This window comes from Ambystoma mexicanum, chromosome 6q (genome assembly GCF_040938575.1).
Source record: "Ambystoma mexicanum isolate Mex_15411 chromosome 6q, UKY_AmexF1_1, whole genome shotgun sequence".
NCBI classification, from domain to species: Eukaryota; Metazoa; Chordata; class Amphibia; order Caudata; family Ambystomatidae; genus Ambystoma; species Ambystoma mexicanum.
Genome location: NC_090937.1, coordinates 747,616,898 through 747,631,791, shown reverse-complemented (window position 1 = coordinate 747,631,791; position 14,894 = coordinate 747,616,898). Strand labels below are relative to the sequence as shown.

Here is a 14,894-nt window from a genome sequence, read left to right as displayed (position 1 = left end):
GGAAACCAGGTAATGTCAGCCAAAAATCAATACTTTAATTCCTAAAATGTCCAGGACGGGAAAAACAAACACGAATAACGACGCGTTTCGCGGTAACAGACCGCTTGTTCACGTTTTTATATATATATCTATGTATGTGCGTTCCAATCCTTGGCAGACATTCTGTCAGCCTTGGTGCGCTGAATGGTTCTATTCAAACAGTTAATCATAAAGGCAGCCAGCTATGTAAAATAACTGGCTGCCTATATGAGTGATATATATATATATATATTAACATATACAATGGACATGTTAATCTCCATGCCATGTTCTGAAGCACTCCAATGCTCACTAACATCACCATTCTGGATTCCCAACTCCAATCTTTTGCACAGCTGTCTGGATCAGTTTCACTTTAGGTGTGCTGGACTGGAGCTGGGCACTTTGAAAACTCTCTCTCGCTGTCTGCAGCTCCTGGCAGTGCCTTTCTGTAATTCCCTGCCGAATCTGCTCACTCCCTTTTCTGGGTCCTGACAGTACCACTCTTCAACTCCAGGGTGTGATTTGTTCCTCGACTCCAAAGGGGGAGGGGGTGTTCTCCAGACTCTGTGGGTCCTCTCCTCTATCGCTGCCATCATCAACTCTTTGCATCTCCATGCCAGCACTGACAGCGGTCTTTGGCAGTCACTGCGCTGCCTATGTTGAGCATGGCTGCCTATTTCGGAGCTCTGTACTGGCCTTTTGGCAGGCTTACCTTACTTCTCACAATCAACTGTAGGTGGTAATTTGATTTATTTGGCTTGCATGTGCACCCAGGTTGATATGAAATTGCTGACACTTAGGTGTGTGAGGAAAAAGGGACATGTATGTGCTTTCCAGCGCGTGGCTTGGCGGCCATGTGGTAGACAGTTGAACTCTGGAGCTCTGTCAAGATCCTGAGAACAATTGAGTAAAAACTGGCGCATTTCGAAGAAATAGCAGCTAAAACACGACGAGACGGTGCATGAAGGTTCAGAGCAGACTGGTGAGGCCTTCCGAGCAAAATCGGGGTCGGAGCTGGCTAGAGCACGACAGAGAAATGCGGCGCAGGCCCGTACTGCCGAATCCAAAATGGCAGATGCAAGCGGAGTGGCGCATTAAGGAGGCTGTGTGCCCGCGGTGCTGAGGACACGGTGGCAGAGCTTCGAGGGAGCTCCTGCTCTGGCAAGAGGTGCCCGACCCAAGTGGTGAAGTGGGAGTGGCACGCAGCAGCCCCAGCGAGCTAAGGGGCATCCGGACAGACTGGAGAGCGCAAGTGGCGCAGAACGAAGGAGTAAGGCGGACTACAGTGAGACACGCCGGTCGCTGGGCCAGTGAACACTGCAGGACCTGAATCAAAGAAGCGGCCTGACAACCGCCTCATCGGAGCAACAGGGCGAACATACCAGCATGGATGCCTTGAGGGGCCCCGAAACCAGAGGTGCAGTGACCCCACTTGGACCCTCAGGACTCCATCAGCCTTGGCAGGGAGCACCCACAACATGCATCGACCACCCGGGGAGGCAGCACCGAACACTCGGGAGCCAAAACAACGCCCACTCCCCACACCACGCACAGAGACTGGACGGGCTCGGCAGGGGCGAGGTGAGATCGCAACCGACCCTGGCCCACCCTCTCTGCAGGGTGACAAGGCACTGCAACATGGAACTGTGCCTCAGGAGTGCCACACTGTACGGGGGATCATAGGAGGGCTCAGTGGCGGGCGCAGACACCAGAGAAGCCCAGTGCAAAAGAAGATCTGTGTGATGGAGAGAGCATAATATTGTCAACGCAGATGAGTGACGATAGCCCCTGGTGGGGAGGGCAAGAGACGCATAGCATTGCAGAACCTTAATATATCCCATTTTAAATACAAGCTCTCGACGTGGGATGCTGCAATCCATGGCCAGCCTGCACTGGTGTGGATGCATATGGTGACAGGGATTTGGGCCTGCCGGGCCGCACCTGGGAAGCATCTTGAGCAACATTGAGCCTCTGGGCTTCATATCGGAGAATAAGACACCGCCCTACCTTACAGGCGCGGTCGCCGCGCGAGACAGCACATGGCGCAGGTGATCAGGACGAGCACAGCGGACCCTCCGGCAGAGGGAGGGAGGGAGGGAGGGAGGGAGGGAGGGAGGGAGGGAGTATTGCAGGGAGCCGCAAACTCCCCATACCACGCACAGAGGCTGCGGGGCAATAAGTCACTGACACGAGGACTATTTTCGGTGTGCTGCGCTGCACTGGTGGCCATTGCATCGCCCAGAGGCGGAGGAAGACACCAGAGGGGCCCGGTGCAACAGCAGGTCCCTGCGATGGAGAGAGAATAACGTCAGGTGGGTGACTGGACCCCCCCGCCCCCAGGGTGAGTGCGGAAGGGGAAAGCATAGCACTGCAAAACTCTTAATAAAAGCATTTGACGCGGTAGGCTACAGCTCACTGCCAGCCGACACCGGCGCAGATGCGTTTGGCGACATGGATATGAGTGTACTGGGTTGGACCTGGGACGCGCCTCAGAACAATACCAAGCCCCAGGCTTGTCCACTGGCCCAAGGCATTATACCGGAGAGCTAGACACTGTACCAGCCCACAGGCACAGTCGCAGTGCGGAATATCCCACACGCAGGCGACCGAGCCGAGTACGGCGCAGAGTTGGGAAGGAGAGAGCACTGCAAGGGCCTACAAGCTTGCAGCAACGAACAGGAAAGATCGGGTGTCATGGGAGGGCACAACCCACCCGCCGGCCAAGGTGGCAAGGGCTGGCACAAGAGGGGGTGGGGGAATTGGGGACCATACTCAGACGAGCAAGCCCGCGTACCAGTCCTGAATATGAGTGAAACACAGTGGACCCAACGCCTGGGAGGGCCAACCCTAAAAAGTTGCCGGCACTACTAGTATACTACTGCTACTACCTATAATCGTGTCATGCTAAAAGCCCTCAATACTATCGCCCCTATCAAACTGCGCAAGCAAAAACCAAGACCCCACCTGAACTCTTGGTTCACACCGCATTTACACGACCTGCGCAAAGAAAAAAGAAAAGCTGATTCTCTTTGGAAAAGCACGCCCTCCCCAGTAAACAAAAATAACCTCACATCAGCTTCCCTTACCTACAAAGAAGGTATCTTCAATGCAAAAAAGGAAGTATACAACAATAGGATCACCCAAGCCTTATCCAGCACCAAGGAGCTATTTAAGATACTCAAGGAACTTGAGTCTCCAATTGCTCCCCTTGACACATGTACACCGGACATGGAATGGTGCTCAAATATCCAAAAAGCACTGTTGGACAAAATCTCCATGCTCTAAGTTAAAATTAATGCAAAAAAAAAAGCTACCTGCTAGACTCGTCCGGTGCCACCCCGACCTACACAATCCAGCCCCCCAAACACGACATCAAACCATTCTGCTTCTCACCACTCACCATTGAGGAAGTAGAAAACATCATAAACAAACTCAAGCCCTCCAACTGCCATGGTGATGCCTGCCCCTCAGCCATCATCAAAGAGGCTACACCTGATCTCGCCCCTTTTATTACCTCATTCATAAATGCTTCCTTTGAATCAGACACTGTGCCCGACAACCTAAAGGATTTATTCTTTTCCCCCTATGTAACTTCCCTGTGACCTATGTAATTTCCCTGTAACCTAAAACATGCGCCCGCAAGCCCTTGGGCAAGGTGCGCAATACAAATAAAATAAATACAAAATACAAATACAAATAGTAGGGCAGGTCTTGCTGCCTAAGCTAACGACCTATACTAAGCAGGATCGTATACGGACTTCAGCCTCCCACGCTGGCCGCAAATCGAGGCATAAGATTGGTGCAGTTCAAGGAAGGGGCTTTACACGAGTGCACGTGACATGACCCTCTAGGCCCAGGAAGAAGCAGGAATGAGTGATCACTCGCAACTGGAACTAACAGCATAAAACATGTCACAAATATAACCGTAATGGGTCGCCAGGGCAGCGGAGAAAGACCTGAGTGTACAATAAAATGGGATACCACGATAAAGGCCTACAGGAGGGACGATGTACTACAACGAAAGGGGGCGACAATCACCCGGCTGCAATATAAACCGTCTTGCACGCTGAAGCACAGACCAGAGACCTCCCTTCAGGGGCAACAGAGAGGCTAGATGAATTTTAACGCTCAAAAGAGAAGAATGCCCAGTAGATCAAAAGGAGGCAGAAGCAAACAAACCAGCATAGAATATTTTGCCCAAAAGTCTGACAAAAGCCAACCCATCACACCAGACGCAAATATGGCTTTGACTAGTTCTGCACAGCAGGTAGGAAGCGAAAGTGGGGGCCCAATATTGGAAGCTATAGCGGCCCTAAAGGCGTCCCTGGAAAATAAGCTGGACACAGTCATGGTGGATATGGGCCTCCTCCAACAAGATGTAAGTAATCTGGCGGAACAGCAGGTACAGCAGAATACCACCGATGTGGCAGCCACTCAGACTTGCATGTCAGATGTATTGGAACGGGTAAAGATCCTTGAACACAGGGCAGAAGATGCAGAAGGGAGGGCCCGAAGGAATAATATCCAGATCTTTGGACTCCCAGAAGGAGAAGAGCACAGAGACCCCACAAACTACATCTAAAATATGTTGTTGCAGGAGATCGGAGCTGGGGCGCTGTCTCAAGGCTTCGCGGTGGAGAGAGCCCATAGGGCCCTGACCAGGAAACCCCAACAGGGAGCCCCACCGAGCTCAATGATCGCAAATATCATGAACTTCAAAGATCGGGAGAAAATACTGACTTTCTCAAGGGAAGGGGGGGTTAAAGCCAGTAACTCCTCCAGAATAACGATTTATCCAGATTACACTGTCATGGTACAGAGACAACGAGCACGCTTTGGACCAACCCAGGAACGTCTCAAAGCAGCGGGTATACGCTACATGCTGCTGTACCCAGCCAAATTGAAGGTGCTTCAAGAGGGCAGATCGTATTTCTTTGAGACGACGGAAGAGGCCTATTCATGGATGGACCAACAAGGCATCCCTCAATGCAGATCCAGAAACGCCAATAATGACGGAAACCCACCCAGGGGACAACATGAGTGAACCCGATCAGATAAAGAAAGAATGTTCGGGTACCACAGACATTATGCAAGCTAGAACAAATACAGTAATTGAGAGATGAGATTTGGTTCTGCCACAGAAGACGATAGGACACGAAACCCCAAGAGTTCTACTAGTTCGGATGTCAGTTTTAAGGCATCACACTGCAGCGGGCAGGACTCTTCCAGGGGGGCTGTGCAAGAGAAGCAGGGGGAGGGTGGCTGGGCATTTGTTTGACAGTTGTAGTTAGTCAGTTGTTTGGTGGAAGGCACGAGAGGTGGAAGAAGCAGCACACAAGGAAGAAGACGGCGAAACATGAGTGGTGACGAAATCAACAATGATCACATGAGGAGAGGCTGGAAAGGCACCCCCAGTCCAAGGCCCCAGGTGACATCGCAAAATAAAGCTATTAATAGGGAGATACAAAAAGAGAGATGCCTATGGGAGGGGACGGCAGTACGGACCAGGGCCGGAGCAACAAGCCTCAAACAGATCTGCATAAGGCCATGGGAAGGGCCGCGCCACAGGCAACATCAGACAAATGGGTCAGGAAGAAATAATCACAGCAACCTGGAATGTCGGGGGCCTTGACACCTACGTTAAGAAACTGAGTGTGCGCCTGGCTGAACAGCATGAAAGTGAAAATAGCAATGTTGCAAGAGACTTACTTAACGTAGGAGAAACAAACCAAAGTGGCTAAGAAATGGGGCGGCCAAATGTACAGCTCAACGTACTCCAACTACGCAAGGGGCGTGCTGGCATGGATAGCCCTTGGGTCCCATTCCAGCTGATAAAAGTGCGAGTGCGACCTGGAGGGCAGACTTGTGATAGTGCACAGAATGTTAGAGAACAAGGAAATATGCGTGATAAATACCTATGCCCTGAATCACGATGCAACAGAGTTCTTCAGGAAGATAGCACCCAAACTAGCCCCATACAGAGGTGCAATGTTCATCTGGGCAGGCGACTTCAACTGCACCCTGGACCCACTTCTGGACAGATCGGATGATAAGCATAGGAAATCAGCACCGCCAGCCAAGGCTCTACAAATGATCCTAGAGCAACTGCATCTGGCGGACGTCTGGAGGAAGGTACATGGAAAAGGGAGGGGGTACACGCATTATAGCGCCCCCCCATGGGATTTTCACACGCATAGACTATCTATTCACGGGTACTGAATCTCTGAGGGAGTTCACAGGGATAAGCATCAAAGCACGGAAACTATCAGATCATGCACCATTATTAGCAACATGGGCACATGCTTATAGGAAGGCCCCAATACTAACATGGTGGTTGAGGGTAGAGGCATTGAGGGTAGAGGCATTGATGGAGGGCGAGTTCCAAGAATATCTGCAAGCTGCGATAGATGATAACTTTGAGCACAATATGGGCAGTGTAAAGAGCAACGACATGGTTTGGGATGCCTTCAAAGTGATGATCAGGGGGGGGTGACGATGGGGAAGATGGAGGGGCTAAGAGGGAGCGCCCTGGCGGATCATGGGGACGTAGAAAGGGAGATGGAACTAGCCAAACGCCGAGCAGGTGTAACAGGAGAGGAATTGGTGGAACTTACAAAGTTGAGACTGAGATGTGCCGAAATCTGGGAGCGACTGGGGTACATTCAGAGATTACATGCAGAGGGAGATGAGCCCGGCAGGCTCCTGGACTGGCTTACCAGGCAAGAGTAGAAGAGACCCTATGAATGCAATACGAGACGAAGCAGGGGAAGAGGTCAGGACCCAAGAGGGTATAAACAAAATGTTCTCACAATTCTATGAGCGGCTTTATGCCCCCGACCCAGTGGTAGAAGCGGGCGATATAGCAGATGCTTTGGACAAGATCAGTCTACCAAAGTTAACGGAAGAGCAGACCCAAATACTCAAGGCCCTCCTCACGGTGGAGGAACTGGAGACCGTAATCGCTGAGCTCCCAACTGGCCAATCTCCAGGCCCCGATGGGCTCCCAGGCGCGTTTTACAAGAAATATAAGGGCACCCTAGCACCCAGAGTGTTGGAAACCTATGACGAGGTGTACGAGAAGGGGCAGCTGCTGGACAGCATGACGGAATCTGTCATAATACTTAGCCTTAAACCAGGGAAATCACAACTAGATTGTGCCTCTTATAGGCTGATCTCTTTGATTAACCAAGACTCCAAATTCCTGACGGCATTGCTCGCCAACCGGCTCAAACGGGTGATACCCACGCTGGTCCATCTGGGCCAGGCGGGCCATGTCCAGGGACGGAACACGATGTGGAATCTGAGGAGACTCGACCATGTAGTGGACCAGACAAATAACAGGCGGGGCGAATGCGTCATAGCATCACTGGATGTTGTTAAAGCTTTTGATTATGCAAATTGGGTGTGGCTGCTGAGTGTTCTCGCCCACTTTGTGATTGGGGAGGGGTTCCTCTGCTGGATTAGGCTGCTTTATAAAGATCCCAGGGCTAGAGTGAAAACTGGGATGCACATCTCGAAGGTTTGGAATATCCACAGAGGCACAAAGCAGGGGTGTCCATTGTCACCGGTGTTGTACATATTGGCCCTTGAGCCGCTGGCGGTCTTTCTCAGGGCCAAATACAGGGACACTTGGATAGACGTAGATGGTGTTATACACCAGACCTCACTATACTCGGACCACATGCTCCTCTTTGTGGGAAACACACGGGAGAAACTGCTGTGCCTAATAGAAGCTATAGGTGCCTATTAACAAGGTAAGTCCTCCCTATTCCCTCTGGCTGATCTAAGGGGGCTCCCCACGAACCAACTGCCAGATCTGGGACTTGCATGGGCACTGCGCTTGTTCCGCTATCTGGGGATAGAGGTGCATCATGACATCATGGAGACGCACACATTCAACAGCCCTCGATAAGACACAGAAAACCATGGCCTTCTGGAAGACGCTTCCGCAATGATGGGGAGGGCGGCCCTGTTGAAGATGACGGTATTGCCACACATGCTCTACTACTTCACAAACATCCCATATGACATACCTAAGGCATTCTTCAGCACAGAAATTCCTGTGGGGGAGGTGGGAGGAACAGGATTGCCCTGCAAACTCAGCAGAGATTACGAAGCGGGACGCGTTAGACTGCCAGCCTTTGAACGATACTACCTTACAGGACAACTGCAACTTGTGGTCCGATGGCTTGGGGATGAAACGGCAATAGACTCACTGCTCTTCCAACCGGCATTGAAACAGTACTATCTGAGAGAAGTGATATGGATAGACAGGTCCCTGACTAGACCCAATATGGTTAAACTGGGACTGACCCTGTGGAAAAAGGCATGGAAAACTCAGGGGGTACAGGACCCCTATGCCGCTCTGATCCCCCCTCTCTGGATTTGCGGGCACAGGCGCCGGGATCCTGGCAACATACCCCACCCACTGGGAAGCCAAGTGTGTGGCCCAGATTGGAGACTCGTGAAAAGGAGGACAATGGGTGGGATTCAAAACCTTGAGGGAGGAGCATGAAATACACAGTGGTCAATTCATACTACACAACAGCATGGTTCAGACAATTAAGAAGAGATGGTCTGAACTCCCAAATGAAGAGGATCCTACGGGGCTGCTGGATGCGTGGTATGATGTATCAGAAGGGGGACATACGGTCTCCAGACTATATGAACAGCTATTGAGGATCAACAATGAGCGGGAACTGCAAACGAGAGTATGTTGGGAAGGGGAGCTCCATAGGCCCTTCAATGACCAGGAATGGGCCAGGGTCCTGTATTACCCCAAGAAGGAGTCCAGGAACGCAAGATTTAGACATGTACGGCTCTACCTCATGCATAGAGCATACCTCACACCCAGGAGAATGTTTACGATGGGTGGTAGGGAACCCCGGAACTGTCCACGGTGCGCCGCAGAGGAAGCTGACGTACTGCACATGTTTTGGACCTGCCCAGTGATAAAGAACTTCTGGGAGGGAATCAGAGAGGGTGGTGGGAGGTGGTATCCGCATGCAAGCATGGACACTAGAGTCTTTCCTATTGGGTCTTTTCCCTAGAGGGGATAGACGGAGAACACATCTGGCCAAGATGAAGGACTTGGTATGCATTCTGCCAAGCGCCGAATAGCAATGGCGTGGAACTCTGGATCAGGACCAAGTATAGACTCGTGGTGGGCCGACCTGAGCAAGTGGTCGGTAGCAGAAACGGTAGTGTGGGCAAGGGCGCTGCAGAGGGGGTAATGGGATAGTGGACTTCAGTTACTGGCATGGAACTCCCTGATACAAGACTTATTTGGACAAAGGGAAGAGCGGCATGGATGACCCTGGAGGAGCGGATGAACATTGTGTAGATCTAGCAGACGAGCAGAGCCCCCCGGATGAGAAGGACAAGGGATACAAATCTGAGACTCGAGCTAATGGGAGGCCACAGAGCTAGGTAGCACGGCCACAGGAGCGCACCACGATGGACGATATGGTAGAGCGGATTCCACAAACAAGTGCCAGAGTGATTGTTATGTTTGTTGTTGGTTAACTGTTGTAAAACAATAAAGAGTTTTAAAAAATGTATGTGCTTTCTGAAACAGTCATGATGTGACTGTGCAATCAACCTTGACGAAACCCCATCCAAGAGGACTTTGCAGTATGTCTTCCTTTGTTTCTTCCTGATATAGCGTGGGGCATTAAGTACAAGTTGACTTGTTTTGTTGTCCAACACCTTGAAGCCTTTTTTTTTTTTTTTTTAGTGGCACTCTCCTGCCTTTACTTTTAAGAGATACCTTTGCTAAATGCCTTCTTAAGACTGCAGTCTTGGTCTGTGACTTGGTCTTTATCTGCTAGGGGTGATGGGCTGACTCATATACTAATCTCTCTAGTCTTCTTTTTTCATTGCATCATTGGGTTGACACTTTATTGGATATGGCCCAATCCTCAGAACTACTCTGCTCTTCTCTGTGATTGATGGTCTTGGTGACCGCAGTACCTCTTCTTTCTTCTCAGACTTCGGTACCTCCTTCATGTAGCACAAGATAATTCTGCACCTTTGATTTGATTTTATTTGCTTATAAAGCGCACTGAACTGTGAGGTAGCTAGGCGCTTGAACTTGGTAGGAGTTACATACAGGTTATACATATACAAAGGTACAATAGAGACAATAGAAAGTACAGATATAGTACAATTGGTACAGTAGAATATGAAGATAAAGTACAGTACATAATGGGGTTACAATCAATGAATAAGAGAAGGGTGGGTATAATAAACGCAGTGAGAGCTGTTGAGGTGGGCATTTATACAGTATTTACAAAGGAGTACAGGCAGTGGCAGGATTGAGGGTGTGGCTCAGGAGGGGGTAGTTTGAGTGAGGAGCCAGGATTTTACTTTGAATCTGAAAGCTAGGAAGGAGTGTTCATCTCTCAGCGGAGGGGTGAAGTGAGTTCCAAGTTTTGGCGGCTAGAACAGGGAAGCTGGATCCACCTGATTTTTGGAGTCTGAATTTCAGAATGCTAAGGCAGTGGGCGTTTTTGGCTCTGGTTGGTCTTGATGAGGTTTTCCAGGTGAATTTGTTGGTCGAATATTTCGGGGCTGTGTTGTTGAGGCATTTATGGGTGATCATCAGCATTCTGAAGGTGATGCTGTCTTTTATGGGGAGCCATTTGGCCGTCTGTCTGGCTTGGGTTATGTGGTCATGACGTGGTATGTTGAGAGCTGCTCTAAGAACGTTGTTTTGGATGATTTGAAGCTTGTGGATGTTTTGTTTACTGGTGCCTAGGTAGAGTTGCAGTAGTCAATTTTTGATAAAATTAGGGCTCTGGCCAGTGTGATGCAGCTTGATGTAGAGCGGAATGGTCTGAAGGCAGTTACTAGCTTGGTAGTATAGGCCGAGGCAGAATCTGTGGCGTTCACTTGTTTTGAGAGTGATAAAGTGGAGTCGAGGTAGACCCCTAAGGTTTCAGTGTTTTTGGAGACACTGATAACGTTTCCGTCTATGTTGAAAGAGTTGTATTGTGGGTTGAGTTTTAGTCGTTGCCTGGAGCCAATAAGTAAGAGCTCGGTATTTTGTCGTCGTTGAGACACAACCCGTGCTTGGCCATCCAGTCTTGGATTTTGCTGTAGATTTCATTGAGGCGGGAGGAGTCTGTCTCATAGATTCCAGCGAGTGTGATGAGGATCTGTGTATCATCAGCATAGTTGGTGTACGGGACATTCATGACGTCTACAAGGTCAAATAACATCTTGGTAAAGATGTTATAAAGCGTGGGGGACCCGCATGAGCCTTGGGGTGATGGGTCAGCAGCTGCAGTGTCTGAGAAGACTCATGTATCTTTCGGATAGGAAGGATTGGATCCATTTGGCTGAGTTGGGTGAGAAGGAGGTTGATGTGGTAAGATGCGAGGTTAAGATGCTGTGGTCGACTAGGTCGAAGGCCGCGGAGAGGTCTAACAGTAGGAGGAGAGATGGGGTGGCCATTGTCTTTGCCCTTGTCCATTTGGATCTTCAGGTCGAGAAGGGCTTTCTCTGTCCGTGTATCGGTCTGATGCCAGATTGACAGAGGCCTAGAAGGTTGTGTGATTCGAGGTGGTTCTGAATTTGAATATAGGCTGCTTTATCAAGGATTTTTAGCAGGAATGGGACGGTGCTGATGGGGCGGTAGTTTGTGGGAATGTTGGGGTCTAGAGTGGGTTTCTTAATCAGAGGTATGACCCAAGCGTCTTTGAGATTCTTGGGGACAGTACAAGAGGCAAAGGAGGTATTGATAAGTGAGTTGATGAAGGGTGTGAAGTTTTTGGCTCCTTCTTTGATGATGGAAGCTGGGCATATATCTCCTTCACATTTTGAGGGTTTGAGGCTAGCAATTATGGATTCTACCTGTCTGGTGGTGACGGGTGAAAAATTGAAGAGGTCAGTGTTGTGTCTGCGCTGGTTGAGGGTGGGAGTGCTAGCGCCTTTAGAGGCTAGGAACTTTCTTTTGGTTTCTATTTTGGTCTGGAGTATTGCTATTTTGTCTAAAATTGCCTTCTGGATGTTGGCACACCAGGTGGCATCTTTGTCACAGGTGGATTGGGGTGTAGGGTCCTTTATTCATTTGGTTTCTAAGGCTCTTTTGGTTTTTCTTAGGGCTTTTAGTTCTGGTGTAAACCATTTATTTATGTGGCTGTGTTTTTTGACTTTCCTGGTTTTGAGGGGGGCTATTTGATCTAGTGCTAGCAGTAGAATCTTGTTGAATGAGTTGACTAGGGTTTCTGTGTCGGATTCGGTGTGGGGGGGTCAGGTTTCTGATGGATTGGATGTGGGGGCGGAGGGCCTCAAAGGTGATGGCCTTATTGTTCCTAGTAATGCCTGGAGGAGCTTGGGCGGTGTTCGGAAGTTGGGGGGGGGTTCTAGTTCAAAGTTTAGGTTGGCGACCCAATCGAGCGTTCTGCCTTTGCAGTGGGTGGGCTCAGATGTGAGCTGGAGGAAGCCTAAATTGAGAAGGGATTGATCAATGGTAGATGCATGGGTGTCTAGTGGATCCTTGTATCCTAGGTTTAGATCTCCCATTAGCAGGATTTTGGATGTGTGTTTAGTGCGGTGTGACAATAAGTTGGAGATGTCTTCTTCAAAGGTCGAAATTGGGCCGGGGGGTCTGTATTAATATTGTACTTTGGGCTGAGATAGGTAGTTTGACGGACTGAGGGGAAAGGCAATGAGGTGAATTCTGGAATGTTAAGTTGTGTTTTGGATATGATGGCAAATCCTCCAACTTTAGCAGTTGTGTTAGCTTTGTCTAATGTGGAGTCCTGGCTAAGCCAGTGTACTTCCTGAACTTTGGAGTATCTGCCTTAGACAATCAGCAGGTTGCAGACCAGTTGGTCACTCACTTCTAAATAGTTTCAGGTGCTGGCTTATATCTGAGTGTTTACAAACGCTTCAATTGACTCATTTGTAATTGACTGTAGAACTTGTGGCGTTCTAGCACCACATTCACTTTGGTGCCAAACCTCTGTTTGGCCCAGAATTGTGCTTCTTGAAATGGATCATTGCATGCCAAGCCATCCTGTTTCTTTTCTTTGTGTTCTAGTGTAAGCAGCCTCTGGCCTTGGCGTTGACAAATGGGGCTTTCTATGTGGTGTCTGTGAAGTCCATCTTGTCCAGTGCTTTCTATTAATCTTGAAATGTAAGATGCCAATCAGGGCACAGAACGGGCAAGTCACCGGTTTGGCGAGAGATGAGGTGGAGCAATGCCCTGTATGGTGTTCTGAACAGCAGGAGTTACTTTGCTCTGTTGAATTATTTTCTGTCTAGCTGATTTGACAGGACAGGCAGCGGGAACTTGAGGCTTTGCACTTCTGATGCACTTCTTTCACTTTTTTTTAGCGAGGAGATGTTCTGGTGTTGTTAGAGCAGGTTGACTGCAATCACTTCCAGTGCCAAAAGGGAGAGGAAAGCGGTGAAGTGCATCTGTCAAAGATTAAAATAATCACTCCACTGGAAAACAAGCGTAAGGTAAGAAGAATCAGTGACATGCCACAGCTAGCTTTACGCTTCCTGCATTTGGGGTTGTAATTTTGGTGTTAATCATATCTGTAAACATAAATTTGAATGAGAAGCTTGTACATTTCCCTATTGTTATGAGTGTCAAGTTGCTCAAAATGAGCAGATTTTATATATCTTGTGTAGGAGGTAGTGCACAAGATGCAGTCCCCTCTGTCAAGAGCTGCCTTACAATGGATCTTGTAACACCACACTTACTTGTAAATTCTGTATGGTGTGACCTACGGAAAGGTTGTCTCAATGCCGAGTTTATGCTTGATGTTGACTTTGCATGGATGTATTTCTGAGTTTATCTTCACAAGCTTTATTTTCACTGAAATGTCTCTTATTGTTTTGACATGGAGCTTTAAGTTTCACTGTTGCAAAACAACTTGAAAGTGTGGACGTTGTTAAATTTAAATCTAAATGAACGTTATGGAGATTTGTCGCCATATACATTTCAATACCTCAAAGTGCTAGATTAAATTATTTGTAAATTTATTATTTTATTCTTATTTATACACTGAGACATGCATGGTATCAAGAGAGAGACAGACTCAATGACTATCATTCCAAAACCGTTATTCACTAAATGTTCTTGGGTTGGTGAAATACCTAACTGGCCATAACACTAAAGGGATGGTTCCCTTAGCTGGTGTTTCCAAAAAAATGTATCTGTCTGTCTAAACCTCTTTTGAGAAAAATGTGGTAGGAAGTCTTTCAAAAGCAAAACTGAGTGGTTCAACAAAAATAGGAAACCAAAGTTGGTTTCAGGTGATCTTCTCACCAGCGGTAGGTTGGTCAGCTTCAAAGGAATGGGTTCAATCAAAAGGGACTGTTCATAGGACCTTCATACTTCAAATAACGTCAATGTTCTTAATGTCTTGGGGTTCCCTTCACCAAGCTTCAGTTCCTTCAGTAACAACAAATAATGAAATGTCCACTTTGATAGGCCTCTTAGGGCTCCCTCTTGGATTTCAAAATACTAGTTCAGTTTGTCAGGGTGTACCGTACAGTTCTTTCAAGGGGTAGTATCAGAGGCTTTTGAAAACACCTGGTTCTTTGCTCTGCCTAAGCGCAACCATTCCGAGCTTTAACCCTTCTGTTATTTCCTGCTCTTTACCATTTTCCTTCAGGGGCTTTCCGCACCCCTTCTTGTTTTCTTGACTTCTTTCTCGTGCCCATTGGCATCTTCGTTACTTTTCCTTCGTGCACATTTGCACCTACTTTGTCCTTTTTGTGCCCCCTGGCACTTTCCTGAGCTTTCTCGTACCTTCTCGCACACTTTCCACTTTGTGCCCCTAGCACGCTCTGCTTTCTTACTTTCTCTCGATCTTGTCAATCTTCTTTCAATCTATATCGCTTGTACTAAT

The 14,894-nt window shown here is 48.6% G+C and overlaps 1 protein-coding gene and 1 long non-coding RNA gene across 5 annotated transcripts in view; one reads left to right on the top strand and one right to left on the bottom strand.

The window, feature by feature from the left end:
• Nucleotides 1-14,894, top strand: part of SH3D19 (SH3 domain containing 19) — a 1,396,196-nt gene that overhangs the window by 1,107,374 nt on the left and 273,928 nt on the right. For all 4 annotated transcript variants that reach the window (XM_069631268.1, XM_069631267.1, XM_069631269.1 and 1 more), the window contains one exon: nt 13,366-13,494. In XM_069631268.1, coding sequence (XP_069487369.1) covers nt 13,366-13,494 — 129 coding nt within the window. The remainder of the gene's footprint in view (nt 1-13,365; nt 13,495-14,894) is intronic.
• The window catches only part of LOC138516274 (uncharacterized), a 158,877-nt gene that overhangs the window by 82,513 nt on the left and 61,470 nt on the right, over nt 1-14,894 (bottom strand). The window lies entirely within an intron of this gene.